Below are 21,600 nucleotides of genomic sequence, written 5' to 3'. Positions count from 1 at the left end.
GTTCCCTGTTGATTCTGTTTCTCTAGAGAACCCTAACTAATACAATTACCTTCTATAACTATAAACCATTATCATTTGCTCTATAGTTCTCAATACCAGAACTAGCTGAAAATTATTTATATGGGCATGAATTTTAATATAAATTCACCTGCTTTGATCCTTCATGTACATGACAGTTTCCGGGAGAGGGGGAAAAGAAGAGTACATATTATTCTTTGATTACTTGATGATTTCCATAAAATATTATTCAAAGGATATTATTTTAAGTTAATTGACATGATTCTAATAATATTTTCAGTGAGATGCTACAATATCATTTCTATTGTTTAATAAAAATAATCAATGAATAAATCTGTAAAGTATTCACTGACACTTATACACTGACATGTACTCAATCCTTTCAATTAACTGTGGCATGGATATCACACAGAAATTTAATTTATTAAGAATGGGAATCTATTTTGTCACCAAGTAAGTGGTGGTGATTTCTGTAGACCTACCAGGGACAGTTTAGTTTCCTAAAATAAACTTGCAATTTAACTGGAAATCTTTTCTTCTGGCAAGAAAAGGATGAACAATCTTCTCAGAGAGTTCAATAAGAGAAAGTAAAAGACTATAAATGCATCTAGATCTTCAGCAATTTTTCCTTTAAGGAAATTTTGAAAAAGAAAATTTTATTTGCCTACTTCGGACTACAGACTCAAGGGCCTTCTATTTCAATTCAAATAATAATACCTCAGATGACCCATACAATAACGAAAATATTGACCCCTCAGTTTAGAAAAATTTATAAAATACAGTATATCTTTAAAACTTTTTTACTTCCATTGAGCCTTTTATTTGGTTACCAAGAATACTCACATGTGTGGGTTTTGAACTCCTGTAGGATTGGGATTCAGAGTAAACCTTGCTGTAGATTTGAAAGGTGGATTTGCAAAATTCAACTTCAGTGCTTTGCGTTTACCTGAGAAATAACAAATAAAAAGTAAAAGTTTCAAGTACTTTAAAATAGGAACTATTCTGAGGCATAAGAAATTTACAGCAAAAGGCAGAAAAAACAACTTGTTTAATATATAGTTAATAGACAATAATTTTTAAATGGCAACAAAGTATTTCTCAGAATTAAGCACAAGTAAATAATAATTATCTAAACTGTCACTAACCGCAAATTGCTCTAACCACAAATTGCTCGCAGTGCTGTAATACAAGTAATACTCTTCCATGCTTCAAGAAGTTTCTAGTGTTCAGAGCTGTAACACTTTTGTAAATGAAAATATTAGTATAAAAATCAATTATCTCAGCAATATATTAAAAAAAAATACTAAAATATTACTACCTCTCCAGTGTTTCACGTCAATGCTTCCAGATTAATAAAATTATTTTCACTCAAATTTAATATAAACAATTGAATGAAGAATCTGAAGCATTCTGCAACACAGTGGACTAAAAAAGTCATGGTATAGTTAACTTCCCCTTAATAACACAGGTAATCTAAATAATGATTTATCTGAAGAAGCTTCTTTGGGGGTTGCAGTAGGAAAGACTGGCGGTATCACCATTTTTTTTATGGTACAGGTAAAATGTATCCATTATAGAAAAGCCAGACAATTCAGCAAAGATAATGAAAATAAAAACCACCTATAAATCTGATTACTCAAAAATAATCAGTTTGTTTACTTTCTGTTGCAGATGTTTTTCTACACACAGACACAGATATCTATTTTTTCCTCCTTAAAACTGAAATAAGACCATTGCTACTGTTCCAAAGCATGATTTATTCACTAACCATATTTCTTTCAATGGCAACAAATGTCACAAGATCTGGTTTTTTTAGGATTCTACTATATGGATTCTTTGTAACAAAATTTAATCTTGAGCATCTGCAGGAAAATTTGCTTTCATGTTCATATTAAGGAAACTTTTACCCAAGTTATTCTTTACAGTTCATTACCTACACCATGAACACCTTTGCAATCCAAACACTTACTCACTTCAATGTATTCAGGAAATTTATCAGTGGAATCAAATTATTTAGGCTGGTGCTTTTTATTACTTGCAAAGGTTTGTAGGAGGCACACTAGTTTAAGAGGGCTGCAAAGACACAGAGTCCAGAGTGCCTTCTCAAGGCTCCTAGAGCAAGTTTTGGGAATGGGCCTTTCTCCCAGATAATGTGAATTCCCAAGAAGACCAGACACATGCATTTTCAGAAATGAAGATGGTACAATATGAATTTTTCACCTAATTGAAATTTGCCCTTTCAGGACCCAAGAATTTATTTTAAGATCATATTTATCTGTCAGCAAAGAGAGGAAGGACATTCGAAGTACACCTATAAAAGGTACACTATGGGATGGGCCACAGTGACTCAGCAGGCAGAGTTCTTGCCTGCCACGCCAGAGATCTGGGTTCGATTCCTAGTGCCTGTCCATGCAAAAAAAAAAAAAGAAAGAAAGAAAAAAGGTACTCTGTGAAAACTGGGAAATGTGACTATATAAAAATACAAATTTTATATTACAAAAAAATATATTAATTTAAATGAAAACCTAAAAAAATCTTTGCAGTATATAATCAGTAATTCTAAGTATATAAAGACATCTCACAAACTGAAAAAAAAAAAAATAGTAAAATGGGCAAGGATATGAACAGTACAGCAAAAGTGAGGCAAAAATATATGAAGAGGTACTCACTAACACCAAAAATATATGAAACAATGGTTCATGTGGAACTAGCAAAGATTGGAGGTTTTCGGTGTTTTGTTTCTTTAATGATAACATGTTGATGAGAATGAGTCAGAAAAAGTATCACTAATACATTCCAGGTATAAAAATAAATTAACATTTCTGGTGTGAGGTCCAGTAACACACATGAAAAATTTTTAAATGAGCATGCCCTTTTATTTCCTGGAAATCTATCTTAAAGAAATATTTAAAAATAGACGATTATTCTCAGGCCTTGAAACCTAATAGAATTTGCCATGTTGAATTTTTAATTTTCTTGGTAACGCCTTTCTTCCTTTCATTTTCCGCTTTTGGAATAGGAGTACCTATAACTGCTATCCTATGCCTGCCCCACCACTGTATTTTAGAAGCTGATACCTATTTTCTGGTTTCCCAGGGCCACAGATGGAGAGGAATTTTGCTCCAGGATAGATCATACCCAAAGTCTTATCCATACCTGATTTAAATTATTTTGATGATGAGATTTAGAACTTTTGAGTGGATGGTATTTAGATGAAATTTTGGATTTGAGTTGATGCTGTAAGGTATTAAGAGTTTGGGGGATGTTGGGATAGGTTAAATTTATTTTTCTCTGGGCAGATGTGACTCTTTGAGGACTAACAAACAGAATGTAATGGACTAAATGGTGTCTACAAAGATGCCAGATCCTATTCCCTGGGACCTGTGAATGTTGCCTTATATCGTAAAGTTTTTGCATATATGATCATATTAAGGGTCATGAGCTGCTACTGCATTTTCTGGGTGGGCAGTAAATGCCACCTCAAGTATACTCATAAGAGAAAAGCAGAGGGACCTGAAGCTACACAAAAGAGGTGATGTGAAGACAGGCAGAGACTGGAGTGGCACAGCTACAAACCGAGGAACGCTGGCAGCCACCAGAAGCTAGAAAAGGCAGCAAAGAACAGATTCTCTCTCAGAGCCTTTGGGGGGCGTGCATGCCCAGTGAAATCTGTTTTAGACTTCTAGCCTCCAGAATTACTGTACTTCTGCTGTTTTAGCCATGAAGTTTGTGGTGATTTGTTACAGCAACCAAAGAAAACTTACACATTGCAAAGAGATGTGTCTACAAGGATGCCCAATATCACGGTATTTGTAATAGTGGGCAAAAAACTAAAAACTCAAAGTCAGACAAATAAGGTAGACAGAATATCCATACAATGGAGGAAATTGCACCCATGTTTAAAATTATGGTATAAGAGTAGTGGGTCCAAAACTGTATTAGGAAAAACATGGCTGTGGTATGGAAAGGTGAGGGTTCTGTACTAATACTGCTTAGTTTAACCTAGCATGGCAGTTCACCAAGGTGATCCAGGGATCCTTGAGAACCTTTCAGAGAATCCATAGGTCAAAAGAATTTTCATAATAATAGTATGACATCATTTGCCTTTTTCATTCTTCTCTCATGAGTGTACAGTGGAGTTTTCCAGGCATTTATCCCAGTAGTTTGAACAAAAAAGCAAATATGAGAATCCAGAATTCTATTAAACCAGACATTAAAGAGAGTTGCAAAATGGAAAATAATACCTACCCTTACCACAATTATTTTTATTTAGAAAGTTATTTTTAATTTAAAAATGCATCATTCATATTAACATGTAATGGGTTTATTATTTTTAATGAATTAATAAGTATTAATGTTTTTCAGCTTTAACTTTTAATACATTAAATACAGATATACCCACATAATCAAAAGCTCTGTGGGTTCATCAGTATAAAGAGCTCCTGTGACTAAATAATATGAGAACTGATGAATATTCCAAACTTGCTAGGACTTCTTACAACTCTTAAGACATTAAAATGAATCGCAAACCTGTTATGTATTCAACCAAGGAATTTACTGAGATACTGGCTCTCTGCCAGGCACTAGGAATAAAGTGGTTAAAATGAAAGACAAAGTCCCTGCCCTCATGGAATTTATCTATTAGTGGCAGAGACACACAAATTAGAATTCAAATAAGGTAAATTCAGATAGTGACGAATGTCACCAAAAAAACAAAATACAAAATATTGGGACGCAGTGTTTTCTAAACTTATTTGATAAAGGCACTTTTATTTTGATGAAATATTTAACAGTACTCAAAGGTAGCACATAGTTTGGAATTTTTCAGGGTATAAGAATATTTAATGACCTGGAAAACTGCTCCTGAAGCTGTTATATGCAAAAAAGTTACAAAACTATATTCAGAATACACTTTCATATGTGCAAAAAAAAATAGGCACGTATGTAAAGAACAGAGATTGGCAGGCTAAAATTTTAACTGGTTTTTGGAGTAGACCAACAGTGTATTTTAATTTTCTTCATGTTTCTGTATTGTCTACATTTTACAGAACAAAATTCTATCACTTTAATTTAGATATAAATGTACAACATTTCGTTCACAATTCCTAAAAGTGGGCTAAACAAAATTGTATCTTCCCCTGATCATATGAGATCACTGGGGAGTAATTGCTCTGGGCTTACTAGAATTTAAAAAGCTAATTTGGCCTTATACAAAATGGTCTGGTATTGCTGTTAAGTTCACTTCACTATTTTAAAAATAATTTTCTATCTCTTCTCCCTGAATGTTGATTGTTAGCCATCACCTCTGGCATGTTTCCAAGGCTCATGCAACAACTGCTTCTCGAGTCTAATTTTCTTCAAATCAGAAAATCAAATAACCAAGTTGGTGAAGATAAAGTTTTTTTTAATCAGCTCATCGCACGTAACAGCTAGTTGCACTGGTCTATTTTGTAATTTTTACTTCTCCATTTTTCCATTCCCTTGGGAGCTTTGAAAGTATTTAGTGTAAGATTTTAAAGTGAAATACTGAACAGGTAACAGGTAGGTAGGAAGGCAGACAAGCACGCAGGCTCACTCTGAGAGCCTCAAGAGACTCTGAAGGTATAAAGTATAAGTAAGATAAAAAGTCTTAGGGTCTCCAGGCTGTTCTGGGTGTTTTTCTTTAGATATTTTTCATAATGATTCTTTGTTCTGTCCTTCTTCTATATTTACTCAGTCTTTAATGGTTTTTTGCCATGTGGGGATTGTGGACAATATACCACGTGGTTTCACACACATAACACATGACAAGCTGTGTTCAGCTTCTGATCTGAGGAGTTTTTGAGAATCATGCTCATATATATTTATGACTGCAAAGTACTTGGAATTACTGATACAGAACTCTATAGTTAAAAGGAAGAGCATCTTGTTTCTAGGCCTTTTATGCTGTGATATGACTGATCTAATAAAGGGAATATTGCATTATCTGTGATTAAATACTACTTTAAGATCAACATGTGCCTGTAAAATATACTTCAAAAAGCTAATTACTATATTAGGTTCTGATTTTTAACAGGTGATAAACTGCCTAAGCAACTGAATTTTAAATACATTTTAGGTATAAATTTCCATTCAATGTTTACATTTCTTACTTTAGCATAGTTTTTTAGAGCTGTGTTAGGGTACCTTTTACACATTTATGCAATTTAGGATACTGATGTGATTAATTTCATCTGAAGAACTTTTAAGTCTTTTAAACAATTTCCAAATCAGCCACGTGGAATGCTGGTGCCACAAAAATGAGGAAAACATATTGAATTGTAGCAATGATGAAAATATAAGTAGTCTTAATGTAAGATCCTCCGTGTAGTTTTAAGATTACTTCTTGTTCATGGATCACTCTCCAGGACAGACCATATGTTGGTCACAGGCAAGTCTCAATACATTTTAAAAGATTGAAATTATACAAAATCCTTTCTCAGATCATAATGGAATGAAGTTGGAAATCATAATGTAAGGCGGAAGGCCGGAAAATACACAACTATATGGAAGCTTAACACATACTCTTACACAATCAGTGGGTCAAGGAAGAAATTACAAGACAAACCAGAAAATACATCAAGGCAAATGAAAATGAAAACACAACATATCAAAACTTAAGGGATGCAGCAAAGGCAGTGCTGAGAGGGAAATGTATTACCCTAAATGCCTATATTAAAAAAGAAGAGCAAAAAATGAGGAATTAACTGCTCACCTGGTGGAACTAGAGAAAGAAGAGCAAACTAACCCCAAAGCAAACAGAAGGAAAGAAATAACAACAGAAATAAATGAAATTGTGAACACGAAAAAGAGAGAAAAATCAACAAAAGCAGAAGTTGGTTCTTAAAACCAACCAAAAATCAATAAAATCAATGGACCCTTAGATAGGCTGACAAAATGAAAATAAAAAAGAGAGAGAGGGAGAGGGGATGCAGAGAAAATGAGAAATGGGAGAGGAGACATAACTACTAACCTACAGAAATAAAGGAGATCATGAGAGGAAACTATGAGCACCTATATGCAAATAAGCTTGACAACGTAGACAAAATGGACAACTTCCTAGAAAAGCATGAACAACCAACAGTGACTTGAGAAGAAACAGATAACTTCAACAAACAAATCACAAGTTAAGAGACTGAACTAGTCATCAAAAAAACTCCCAAAAATGAAAAGTCTAGGACCAGATGACTTCACATGTGAATTCTACCAAGCATTCAGGCAAGATTTAGTACCAATCCGTTCAAACTCAAAAAATTTAAGAGGGAAAGCTACCTAAGTCATTCTATGAAGCCAATATCACCCTGATACCAAAGCCAAAGATACTACAAAAAAAGAAAATTAAAGACCAATCCCTGTAATGAATATATATGCAAAAATCCTCAACAAAATACTCACAAATCAAATTCAGCAGCACATGAAAAGAATTATACACCATGACCAAATGGATTTATTCCAGGAATGCAAGGTTTGTTCAACACAAGAAATTAATTAATGTAATACACCACACTTCAATAAATCAAAGGGGATAAACCACATGATCATCTCAATCAATACACAAACGGCATTTGATAAAATTCAACATCCTTTCTTGATGAAAATATTTAGAAAGGTAGGAAAGGAAGGGAACGTCCTCAACATGATAAAGGTAACGTATGAAAAGCCCACAGTTCACATCATACTCAATGAGGAAAGACCAAAAGCCTTTCCTCTAAGATGAGGAACAAAACAAGGATGCCCACTGTCACCACGGTTATTAAACACTTTGCTAGAAGTCCTAGCTACAGCAATTAGGCAAGAAAAAAGAAGAAAAAAAAAAGGCATCCAAACTGGAAAGGCAGAAGTAAAACATTCACTGTTAGCAGATGACATGATTCTATATATCAAAAAATCCCCCAAAAAAACCTACAGCAAAGCCTCTACAGCTAATAAATGAGTACGGTAAAGTGGCAGGGTACAAGATCAACGTCCAAAAAATCAGGAGTGTTTCTATAAACTACTAATGAGCAATCAAAGGAAAAAAATCAAGACAAAAATTCCATTTACAATACCAACCAAAAAAATCAAATATTTAGGAATAAATTTAACCAAGGCCACAACAGACCTATACATAGAAAACTACAAGAAATTGTTAAAATAAATCATGGAAGACCTAAATAAATGGAAGGGCATACTGTGTTCATGGACTGGATGACTAAATATAGCTAAGATGTCAATTCTACCCAAATTGATTTATAGATTCAATGGAATATCAATTAACATCCCAACAACTGACTTTGTAGAAATAAAAAAAAAAACAACAATAATCAAATTTATTTGGAAAGGCACGGATGACCTGAATAGCTAAAATTATCTTGAGAAAGAGAAATGAAATGGGCAGTCTTACACTACCTGACTTTTAGAATAAAATGTAGGGAAGTATCTCATAGATGTGACACGAGGTGGTTTCCTAAGTCTTACACCCAAAGTGCAAGCAATGAAAAAAGAAATAAAGAGGATATCCTCAAAATTTACCACTTTTGTGCATCAAAGAACTTTGGTAGAAAAGTAAAAAGGCAGCCTAGGCAACAGGAGACAATATTTGGAAAGCCTACATCAGACAAGGGTTTAATATTCAAAATATATAAAGAGATTCTACAACTCAAAAGCAAAAAAGACAAACAACCCAATTTACAAAATGGGCAAAAGACATGCCCAGGCACTTTTCCAAAAGAGGAATACAAATGGTTCAAAAAGATGCTAGACCTCATGCTGAAGAGTTACTTCTGGAGGATTCCTTTTGTTGCTCAGATAAGGCCTCATTCTCTCTAAGCCCAACTTTACAAGTGAAATCATTGCCATCCCCTCTACATGGGACACAGCATCCAGGGATGAAAGTCTTCCTGGTGGCGTGGGAGATGACTCCCAGGGATGAGTTGGGCCGTGGCACCATGAGATCAACAATTCCATCCTGACCAAAAGGGGGAAAATAATTGTAACAAATAAAATATCAGTAGCTGAGAGAGTTCAAATAGAGTCGACAGGCTACTCTGGAGATTGCTCTTATGCAAGCTTCAGTTAGACATTGCTACCTATCATAACCTGCCAATCCCCAACCAGGACCATTCCAGCCAATCCTAAAGAACACCTAGGGCAATATATAAAATTCCACAGGGGTTCCATGCACTTTACTCTCCAGAAACCTAGAATCTCCAGATGGGTTCCTGGACCAGATCAGTCCTGAAATCTAGAGGGTCCAGTTTCTCTAGAACATCAGATAGTTCCATCTTCCTACCCCATATTATTGACAGACCCTTCCCATATGAAAAAGTTAGAATGGCCATAGCCCAAACAACCCAAATGAGAGGGATAGAAAGATCAAAGTTGATGGTGGAGTTATACAGGAAAGACATGATTAAACAAATGAGTATGATTGCTGAATCACTACATTGCTATCTCTTTTAGTCTTCAGGATCTTAGAGCAGCTAGAAGTAAAAACCTAAAATTGTGGAATTATAACCCTGAAATATGTTCTACACCTAATTGTGGTGTGTGGCATAATTTTATTCTTGGCCTGGTGGCTTAGTCTCTTTCTCTCCCTCCCTCGCCACTTAGCCTCACCAGCGACTAGTGATGATGCAGCCTTGTCTCTCTAACCCTATTGGCCTTCTCCTTAGTCCTCCACCTACCCAACATCCTCTGCTATGGGTACACTCAGGAACAGCATCTCTATGGTCACAGTCACTCATCCGTCCTCCCTGTGTGATTGGCTACCCTCCCCTGGAGGCCACACCCTAACTCCACCTCTCCTCAAACTGTATATAATCCAGGGCTCGTCAAGCCTCGTGGTCTTTAGCTTCTGGCGGCCCTGGCATAAGCGTCTACCAACAATAAAGCTACCTCGCTTCATGCCTTAATTGACTCGGTCTCCAGTCCTTTAGACCCGCAGCGAGGTCTCCTGCGCGCGCCCCTTGGACCCAGACCCCCGGCTCGAGCCCCTTTTCTGCGTGCGGCAGCGTCGTCTAGCAAGCAGTGAGAAGCTGAGGAGTAGAGGGTCCCCGATAGCTTAGCGGTTGGGCCAAACCGCAGTGGTGCTGTGCTATGAAATTTATTCTTTTTTGTAAATATGTTATTTTTTACAAAAAAGAAAAATAAAGTTGATTGTGATGGTAAAAAAATATTTATGCCTTCTAGCCTCCTATATTCTGTAGCAGCTAGGAAAAATCTAAGAGGATCACATAGTAGCATGACAAACTCTGGGATCTGTCCTGTAACTACTTGTTGAAGAGTGCTTTGAAAAGTAAAAAAGATGCTCGACCTCACTGCCTATTAGGGAAAGGCAAATCAAAAACACAGTCAGATACCATCTCACATCCACTAGAATGGTCATTATCAGAAAACAGAAAAACTGAAGTGCTGGAGAGGATGTGGAGAAAAAGGCACACTTATTCACCTTTAGTGGGAATGCAGAATGGTTTAACTGCTATGGAAAGCAGTTTGGCAGTTCCTCAGGAAGCTAAGTATAGAATTGCCATATGACCCAGCAATCCTATTACTAGGTATATATTCAGAGTAACTGAAGGCAAGAACACAAATGGACATTTGCACGTGGATGTTTACAGTGGCATTGTTCACGATTGCCAGGAGATGGAAACAGCCTAAATGTCCATCAATAGACAAGTGGCTAAACAACTATGGTATATACATACAATGGAATATAAAACAGCTCTAAGACAGAATCAAATCATGATGCTTTTCTTATTCCTGCGAAGAAGCTATGTGAACTTACGATTATACCTAAGAGTCACCCCAGAGAACCTCTTATTGCTCAGATGTGGGCCCTCTAAGCCAACTCTGCAGGTGAACCCACTGCAACCCACCCCTCCAAACACACATGAAACATGGACTCCCAGGGGTATAAATTTCCCTGGCAACGTGGGACATGACTCCCGGGAATGAGCCTGGCAATGGCAACATGGGAGTGAGAAAGCCTTCTTGACTAAAAGGGGGAATACAAAGTTTCAGTGGTTGAGAGATTTCAAATAGAACTGAGAGGTCACTCTGGAGGTTATACTTATGCAGTATATAGATATCCCTTTTCAGTTTTCAATTTACTGGAATATTGAGAGCAAAATACCCGACACTGCTGAAATGTAACTCAATAGCCTTGATTTTTTAACATAACTGTTAAACTATAGAGCTTTTAAGGTCTGTCCGTGTGATTGTGAGACCCTTGTGACTGACTCCCTTTATTCATTGTATGGACAAATGAGTAAGAAAACAAAGACAAAAAATAAATAATATGGGAGAATGGGGAGTATGGGACATTTTGGGTGTTCATTTTTACTTGATTTTCAATATTATATTTTTTTTGGAATAATGAAAATTCAAAAATCAATCGTGATTAAGGAATGCACAGCTATATATGAGGATACTATAAACCACTGACTGTACACTCTGGATGATTATATGGTATGTGAAAAAATAATACATATCAGTAAAATTGCATTCAAAAAAGATTACCTCTGATTTTCATACTATTATAAGGGAGCAGATCTCTGACAGACTAATACTATAGAGAATTCAAAAAATTATTCTTGTTAGAATGCTATATGGCGTGGCAACAGCTCACTGAACATACAGATCTCTCTCTCTCTGAGAGCATCACTTAAACTAGTTAGGAACAACTGAAATGGTTGTAGTGGGGAGTCCCCCAGAACAACCCAAAGAGCTTAAGACATTTTTAGCTTATATTTCACACCTTCTGCCTACCTGCCTAACTACCTATTATTAGTTCTGGTATTTCATTTTATTATCCTACCCTAAGTACCCTCAACTCCCAAAGAAAGAGAGAAATGGAGGAATGAAAACTATAAAACAGAGCAATGCAAGTAGCTATTATGTGGGATGAGCTGGATTTTAAAAAAATTTTATGAGCTACACTGTTGTTTGAAACTAAATATACATACAAATACACATAAAAGAGGTACTACTTTTTCAGCATTACATTTGCATTTAAACAAAACAAAAGATTGGAATCTTCAAAATCCACTTACTTCATAAATGAACAAGCATGCAAGTATAACAGAAGTTGACTTGACTTACATAAATTAGATTTACATGCACACTATATTTGAAAACATCTGCAGGGCAGGTCATGGTGGCTCAGCAGGCAGAATTCTTGCCTGCCATGATGGAGACCCGGGTTCGATTCCCGGTGCCTGCCCATGCAAAAAAAAAATATCCACAATTATCTGGTGTATCTGCAAGTCTAAGTATATATTCTGAGCATGCACTAACACAATATACTAAATTATTTCAGAGAAGTCCAAAACATCTCCAAGCAGAGATAACTCCAAGCTTAAAACCAGTACAAAGAGGTCTACCCAGGGGCTCTAGGGTGAGATCAAGTTACATGGCCTATTTTCAGTTATACACCCCACCCTACAAATGATGATCAGTTTAGAAAGAACAAAGAGCAGTCTTTTATTTTTCTTCTCTTTTTTGAGGGGGGTGGTGGGGAGAGGAGGATGGGTGATAAACGATAAACAGAGCTTACCCCTTTATTTACTACAGGACAGAAAACAGGTATGATTAAATATCTTTAGTTATATCTTCAATTATTTTTATGGAAGGAGTTTCCTTGGAACACTAAGCTCTATGAGGGAAGACTGTCCTTGTGAACCTAAAATCTAAGTTCAGTGCTGATATAGAAAAGGCTTTCAAATGCTTTTTGATCTTGGAATAAATCTGAAATGGATAGCCCCAGACAGCAAGTCTAGTGGAATATTTTACTATAGTTGAGCATTTTACCTGTGCCTCCTCTGACTAAAATGGCAGAAAGGCCAGTTCTGCAGCCACGCTGACAGAGCTACTAGCACTCCTCTCCATCCTCCCCACACTCACCCTCTGTCTTTATGCCACCACATCTCCACTCTCAGCTCTAGTCAACATTTTAGCTTCCCAACTGCCCAAATGTCTTTCTCATGTGGGGGAGGGATGACTTTTGTCTGAAGACTGTATGGGTAAGACCCAAAGTACCCATCCACCCCACCCGGCCTTGAAAGACAAGGGAGTTCCACCCTCTCTCCACTGCTGACAACCAGGAAGTGGGCAGGTGATCTAGGTTCAGCCAACGAGCTGTTCTCAACAAGAACAGTGAATCCTTTGGAGTGATTCAAATACTCCAAAGGTCAGAGTCTTTGGAGGGAAGGTCAGAAATTATTCATGGTGGCAACAGCAGTAGGGTGACCTACGGTGTGACCCTGGCTCCAGTACATACAGCCCCACTTCATTTGATTCATGTGCATTTCCAGAGCCTGATTCTCTAGTTTGCCACTGATGCTGTAAACTGCCGAACTACGTTTCAATTCTTGTTAAATCAGCTGGAGTAAGTTTCTACTGTCTGCCACCAAGAACCAGCCATCCCATCTAAGCTTACCTCCAACAGACAGAAACAATAGCTGAATAGGCAGCCACTTGAGTGAGTCCTGATGAGACCAGGAGAACTATCATTCAATTAACAGAACCATGAAATTAAAGAGCTACTCTTTGAAGCCATGAGAAAAAAGTCACACAAGCAGAATCCCTCTTAAAGACCCCCACTGCCACCACAGGGGGATTCTCTAGAACCCAGCATAGGAAAAAGTGAGAACTGGAACTACAAAGCACGATCACTCATAGAAGAGCGTTAAGACCAGTGATTGATCTACGAGTATTCAGAGCATCAAACCAGAGGGGGTGGGGGAGGGCGGGGGGCAGCGGGGGGAACTAACTACGTTAAATTCTCATCTCTCCCTTAGCTCTCATTCTTATTACCTCATTTTCAAAACAGAAAGATCACCCAGAATAACTTTTTTAAAAAATTATCTGTAATCACTGTTTATGAAATGAGCAACACAATTCCAACTATGCAATTTTACATTCAACACAATTGCAGAAATGTGGCTATTTTTGTGTGTTTCAGATTTTCTATACTAAGTATTTATTGTTTGGGGTATCAGGGGGTAAAAAACTGGTACGTTTTTAACGATAACCTCCTTGCCACTTATACCAGAGTTTTCTAAAAGGACACCATCTATTCTCAGTCTTGCTGTGGCTTAGAGTCGTCTAAATAATGGCCTTAAAGATACAAATACAAACAATTTTGATTATCTGTTAAGACAATTTGGACATTTCCGTAACCCACCATCTTTTAATATTTTACAGATGATATCTTGAGATTTTTGAAGGTTTATGTATCTGCTAAGTTTAGCAATATTTTAATCTCTAACAAAATAGGAAAAGTTTATCCACATAATCCCGCCAAACCCCATACTCCAATGATTTTGCAAGCACAGAATCTGTGAATCTAGAAGAGTTGAAATTCTAGTCACACAACCACCCTGAAGACTCCAAATGGATACCCAAAAGGTGCGAGCCATTACTGTTAGCAAACCACCACCTCAGTTTAGAGGAGAAGAGAGGGAATGTGCTGATAATTCTCTGAGTTCTTAAAGAGTTCTCGTTTAAAGCGTTCTCTTTTATACCAGCACCATCCACAATCCCAAATAAGAAAGAAGGGCTTAACCTATTACAGTGCTTCACTAATTCCAGACACGCAGAAGCACTGGGAGTTCTAGCCAGGAAGGGAGAACACAGTAAGACGCCATACATACTCACCACTTTCTGGGGAGTTCAGGCCATTTTAAATTCAGGTAATGCCTAAATGCTGCTAAATCCATCGCATGTTTATGTTAATACTCAAATTTGTATACATATCAAAAGGGCCTCTATGAAGACAAGTGAGATGCAACTTCCACACTGACCAACCCCAACAAAACTTTCTACATAGAACAGTCCATGGTGAGCTCTTCCTCTGTAATGTGCAGGCTATTGGTAGTGATCTCTCTCTCCCAATTCAACCACTCAAAGTTCAAACTAAATTCCTCATCAGTTCCTGTAAGTTCAAAATCATTTTTTCATCATGTACCAATGGCAAAATACTAGGATTTCTAGGAGTCCATTCACATATTTTTTTTTCTAGTGACACAAGGAACATAACATGCAGACTTATAAAAGCAAACTTGTGAAAGTCACAAGGTTTGTTCCAATTCCTATCAATAACCCAGAGGCCAAGGAGTAGCTTCTAGCTGTCTCCAGCTCAGAGGTACACATTACACAGCAGATTATCTCAGGACAGCTTACTTGAACTCTAGCAAAGAACCAAAGTGCCTTTGATCTTACATTTATTTTTCCTACTTGATAACCCTGGCCACATCCTATCACCATCATGTTTTACTTTCCACAATCCATAAATGAAATGAGCAAACAAATCATATTTTGAAACTATACCATCAGTATTTCTTCAATCAGTGCTTCCAAATTTTTTTCGTATGTGCCACAATATGATTAAAAGAACACTTGCACGTTCACAGCATATTTGTTTTGCTTCATAAGCAAAAAAAACGCTGTTCTTTGTTTATGGCCCCTGACCTGGAACTCTAGTGAGTGGGATCAGACATATTATCTCAGCAAATGGGTCATATATTTGCAACAGCACCCAAAACCAGATCTGACTTCTCATCTCAGGAGAATGTACTTCAATTAACTTTATTATCCATACAGCAAGCCAGATTTTGTCAAACATGAATTTGATCCATTCTTCCCTAATCTGCCCAAAATACCAATGAGGACATCCACCAGCTGTAAGTAATTAGCTTTTCTAGACTCAATCCTATATGAATTTCTGTAGCAAGTGATTAGGATAAAGAAAGCTACAAGATATAATTCAGCAACATGACAAAGGCACCCACCCTTTTCTTCGGAAGAGACAGGCATGTTGATTCTTTTCAAAACAGAAAATCAACCACCAACTGCCTAAAATGTATCGGGTTCCCACTCTTCTTCCAGGTAACTGTAGATTAGCCCTCCTAGAGAACTCAGACTAAAACTGAGGGCCTACTATATACAAGGTGGTTCTCCCACTGATATGCAGGGGTGCACAGGTGGATCAGTGGTAGAACGCTCACCTTCCATGCGGGAGACCCAGGTTCTACTCCTGGACCATGCACCACCACCCCTACCCCTCAAAAAAATATGATACGCTGGAAAGTGAGGAAAATTAAGATTACTTAAAGACAAGAAGTCAGTTACAAGAAATATATCTGTCCTTTATTCATTACACTTGTTAACTGATTTTCTGCACTACACGATCCATAAGTCTAATAGGAGGTGAAAGATAATTTCAATTAAATTAGAGATAAAGTAGGAAGATAGGGTTAATATTATGCATCAATAAACTGATTTATAAACTGATATGATGTAACATATTACCAACAATTAATACTTCAAATACCAGGGAGTTTCAGGAAGACGTTTTAAAGATAAGAACAAACATTTTATAAATGTTCACATTATTGCCAGCTCAGGAAAATCAGATAAAGGGCCTTATTTCTTTCCTTTCCTCTTTTCTAACTTCGTAATGGATCACAGTTTTTCCAAGCTGACTTCTCTCCATTCTCTGGGCATATCTGACTCCCTTAACCAAATGCCCAATTAGCTTATCTCCAAAGCAAAACAGTACCACCACCATAAAAAAACTTTACCTGTATTTTATGTTTTCTGAAGATGAGTTAAGGACTTTTGTAATTTTCTGGAAAATTGTCTCTACTGCTATTTTTTTTTTTTTTTTTAAAGGAAAGACAGAGAGAAGAAAGGAAGGATAGAAGGAAGGAAGGAAGGAAGAAAGGGAAACATTTTTAAACATTTTCTTGTTTTATTGTATTCTGTTTCTCCGTTTTTGTTACATGGGCTGGGGCCGGGAATCGAACCGAGGTCCTCCGGCATAGCAGGCAAGCACTTTGCCCGCTGAGCCACCGCGGCCCGCCCTCTACTGCTATTTTATGTGGTCCTTCATATTTCTGGAATACAGTGGTCTACCTTTCTAATAGTAGCACTTTGCACTGTTGTGTTTATACGTTTATATTTATGCATCCTTTTACTAATCACCTATTTCTTAGAGACATCATACAGTTACATCATATAGTGACATAATATTAGAGTCAATTACTCTGCTTTTTATTTGGAGTGTTTAGTCCACTTATACTTAAAATAATTATTTATGTGATATTATGATTTAAATCATATTTTTGAAATTTAGATTCTTTTTTCTTTTTTCTAGTAAATAAAATATGTAATATTAAATTTTAAATAAATAAATAAATAAATGAGATGCATACCAAAAAACTCTGCTTTTAAGATCATTTTGATCTTAAAATTAAGATCATTTTGATCTTAAAATTAAGATCATTTTGAAAGTCTTCTGGTAACTTTTGACAACTAACTGGCACTCAAAATGACAGTAAGGCTAAATTTACTGAAGTTTTACATTGATAGTTGGAGACAACTTGCATTCAAATTAAGCATATGTACTATTGATTGCTCTGAAGCAGTGGAATGTAAACATTTTTCAGGTTTCTTTGACTGCTCCGAAGCAGTGGAATGCAAATATTTTTCAGGTAGCATGCACTGCCCCAAAGCAGAAACTTGGGAAAAAAAAAAAAAGCAGAAATCCCATAATCTTGGATATTCAAGTTTTCAAATTTAGTTATTTTACAAAATGCTATACTGAGGGTGTTTCCACATGTAACTTGTGCTTCTGCTGAATTATTTCCAAAAAATAACTTTTAAAAGTACAATTAGTCAAAGCATATCATTTTTAATAGCTTATTACTTTTTAAAAGATTTATAAAGATAATTTATTTGAAAAAAGTAAAATAAAAAGATAAAATTGTTATAAATATCCTCATACAAAAATTTTTGGTGGATTTATATATGTGTGTATATATATATATATATATATATATATATATATATATATATATATATATCTTGACTGACAGGACTTTATAAGAAGCTGCCAAACAATTTTTCAGAGGCCTGATGAGACATTTTTGCACTCCTACCAGCAATATATGAGTCCCATTGTTCCATATTCTCAGACACTCTTGGCATTATCAGTCCTTGTAGTTTAAACTACTTTAGTTGGTGTGATTAGTATTATTAAGTGTTTTAATTTGAATTTCCTTGATGACTAATGATGTCAAGCATCTTTTCATGTGCTTAGATGTAGGTTTGTCTTTGGCAAAGTGTCTGTTGCTGATTTTCCAATTAGTTTATCTTGTATAAAGAACATATAGCCATTCTTTATATATTGCAGATACACAAGTCCCTCATCGTCTTTTTTTTAATTGTGGTAAAATATACATAACTTAAAATTTACCATTTTAACCCTTCTGAAGTGAGGTATTCAGTGGCATTTAGTACATTCATGATGTTGTGTATCACCATTATTTCCAAACTTTTCCATCATCCCAAACAGAAACTGGTGCCCATTCAGCAGTAACTCCCCAGTCTCCTCTACCCTCAGCCCCTAGTAAATTCTATTCTACTTTATCTCTATGAATTTGCTAATTATAGCTACCTCATATAAGTGGAATCATACAGCATTTGTCCTTTTGTGTCTGGGTTATTTCACTTTGCATTAAGTTTCAAGATTCATTCACATTGTAGCATGTATCATTTATTTCTGGACTCTCAATTCTATTCCATTGGTCTATGTGTCTATATCCTGGAGTCAGTACCACACTCCCTTGATTACAACTGCTTCACAGTAAGTTTTGAAATCAGGAAATGTGAATCCTCCAACTTTGTTCTTCTTTTCCAGGATTGTTTTGTCTATTCTGGGTTACTTGCAATTCCCTATGAATTTTATAATCAGCAAAGAAGTCTGCTGGTATTCTGAAAGGGATTGCATTGACCCTACAGATGAGTTTGGGAATTTTATCTTTTTTCTTTTCTTAATTAGAGAAATTGTGGGTTTTCATAAACCACTCTATTGTGAACACCTTGCATCGGTGTGGTACATTTGTTACAATTGACGAAAGCACATTTTAATAACTTTACTACTAACTATAGTCCATAGTTTAACTTAGGAGTGTCATAGAGTTCCATTTTTTTCAACTGTACGGTTAAATACAACATATATACAAAAAAGCAATAAATTTTGAAGTACACGGTAACACAGTTACAGAACAGATTTCAAAGTTTGGTACTGGGTTACGGTTTCACAATTTCAGTTTTTTTCTTCTAGCTGCTCCAAGACACTGAAGACTAAAAGAAATATCAATATAATGATTCAGCAGTCACACTCATTCGTTAAATCCTATTTCTCTGTTATAACTCCTCCTGCTCATTTAATCCTTCTCCCACTCTTTAGGGGTATTTGGGCTACGCCCATTCTAAGTTTCTCATGTTGGAAAGGGGTATCAACAGTGGGATAGGAGGATGGAAATGGGTGATATTCGTGGGAGACTGGTCCCTCTGGGTTTCAGGACTTATCTAGCCTAGGAACCGTCTAAAGATTGTAGGTTTCTGGAAAGTAATCTTAGTGCGTGGAAACTTCTGTAGAATCTCAGATAGTGCCCTAGGTGTTCTTTAAACTTAACAGGAATAGTGTTGGTTTGGGTTTGGCAAAGCATGGTAATAAGCAATACCTAGCTGAAGCTTATGTAAAAGTAGCCTCCAGAGCAGCCTCTCAACTCTATTTGAACTCTGTCAGCCACTGATACCTTATTTTGTTACATTTCTTTTCCCCCTTTTTGTCTGGAAGGCATTGTCGATCCCCCAGTGCCAGGGGCAGGCTCATCCCTGGGAGCCATGTCCCATGTTGAAAGGGAGACTTTCACCCCTGGATGTCATGTTCCACGTAGAAGGGAGGGTATCGATTTTCCTTGCAGAATTGGGCTTAGAGAGAAAGAGGCCACATCTGAGCAACAAAAGAGATTTCCTAGAAGTAACTATTAGGCCACAGCTATAGGTAGTCTTAGCTTCTTCGCCTCAGAAATAAGTTTTATAAGATCAAGCCTCAAGATCAAGGTCTTGGCCTATTGACTTGGGAGTCCCTAATGTTTAAGACAGTTTCAGGGATTTCCCAAGTGGTTAAGTTTAATGGTTCCTTTCTCTCAAGGGACTTCTTCGCCAGTACTTTTTAGTTATCTGCCCAACATTCTCTGGGATGTATCAAGGTACTACATTAAGCTAGTCAGCATTACAAGCCCTCATTCCCATTCTGGGCACCAATTCCATGAATTTTTTTTTTTTTAATTTTTATTCTAGTAACATATATACAACATAAAATTTCCCCTTTTACCACTATCAAATACATAATTTATAGGTGGTTCAGTTGTAGAATGTTCACCTGCCACGTAGGGAGACTTGGATTCAATTCCCACCCCATGCACCACCACCCCCAAAAAAATCATATATAATTTAAGGCTATTAATTATATTTACAATGTTGTGCTGCCAATCACCACCACCTACCCAACACTGTTTTTAAAGTAAAGATTTGTTTTAAACACTATTTTCTCCAATTTTAAAGCACCATCAAATAAGTAAAAATTTAACAACTGGGGAAGGGGAGGGGGAGATGGTAGAGAAAGGCTAGAAAAGTCCCACCAACAGTATATAATTTTTAGCTACTCATCAACAGCACACAATGTTCATATAATAATCATTTTCAAGAAAAGAAAAAATAATCATTTTCTTCTTCAGGAATACAATCAACATTTGGCATAAACATACCTTAGAACATTCAGAAACTAAGTATTTGTCTAGATGACTTTTGACAACTGGAAATTAGGTAGAGCTGATATCACAGTGACTCAGTACTTTTCATAACAGCACCTACCATATCATAGGAATGCAGATATTTCTTGAATAACTGGGTAATCTCATGCTTTTGGCTTGATGTCTTCAGGACAAATAATTTCACTGGCACATCTTAATGGGGATTGGAGTTCATCTATACTTCCTGATGGATCCAATTTGTTATTTCATTTTTTCCCAATTAATCAAAATATAGATAATTAGAAGTTAAGTAGCTTCTCTGAAAAATTAGCCAGAATTTTTTACTACAGATATTGGAAAGAATGAGCTTCATGACACATGAATTAGTCAGCCAACTTCTGACTTTAAAAAATCTTTATTCCAAGAGATCTGGCATTTTTAATTGCCCTGAGTTGAATGGCCTATGGCAATCTTTTGTATTTTCAACTGACCTTCCATTTCAATGATGCTCTATGCTATATAATCTTTTTAAAGAAATTTTAAATTACAACTCACAGTTCAAATTTAATTAAACAACTGTGTTATTACCAAAGCAAATAAAAAAGGTGGAAAATGGCTGAACAGACTTCTACACAAAGCTAACACTGTATATTGTATAAACAATAAGTGCAGCACTATTATATTCTTCTCACCACCATCTTAATTGGCGTCTTTTGACCTCGACTGACTGATACCTTCCAACCTCAAAAACATAATGCATTCATTTCTTAGTGGCTACACTTAAGAACTATTTGTTGCCTGTATATTCTATAAATCAAGGTTTTTTTAAAGGTTAGCATCATTGTCAAGTCTTGTTCTTAAGGCAGTCTGTCCAGGCTATCCTCAGTCAGGTCATGGCTGTGCGACCTTGTTCCCTGACTCCCAATTCTCCTGAACGAATCTAGTTTGGCTGTCCCCCAGTCATACAGGTCATTTGAGA

General features: G+C 36.4%; 1 protein-coding gene across 2 annotated transcripts in view; it reads right to left on the bottom strand.

The window, feature by feature from the left end:
• The window catches only part of MAP2K4 (mitogen-activated protein kinase kinase 4), a 168,483-nt gene that overhangs the window by 122,558 nt on the left and 24,325 nt on the right, over positions 1-21,600 (bottom strand). For both annotated transcript variants that reach the window (XM_077166020.1, XM_077166019.1), the window contains one exon: positions 862-964. In XM_077166020.1, the coding sequence (XP_077022135.1) occupies positions 862-964 (103 nt within the window). The remainder of the gene's footprint in view (positions 1-861; positions 965-21,600) is intronic.

The sequence above is a fragment of the Tamandua tetradactyla genome, chromosome 6 (genome assembly GCF_023851605.1).
Source record: "Tamandua tetradactyla isolate mTamTet1 chromosome 6, mTamTet1.pri, whole genome shotgun sequence".
In the NCBI taxonomy this organism is placed as follows: Eukaryota; Metazoa; Chordata; class Mammalia; order Pilosa; family Myrmecophagidae; genus Tamandua; species Tamandua tetradactyla.
Note: the sequence above shows the minus strand (reverse complement) of the source record. Positions and strands in the feature narration are given on the sequence as shown.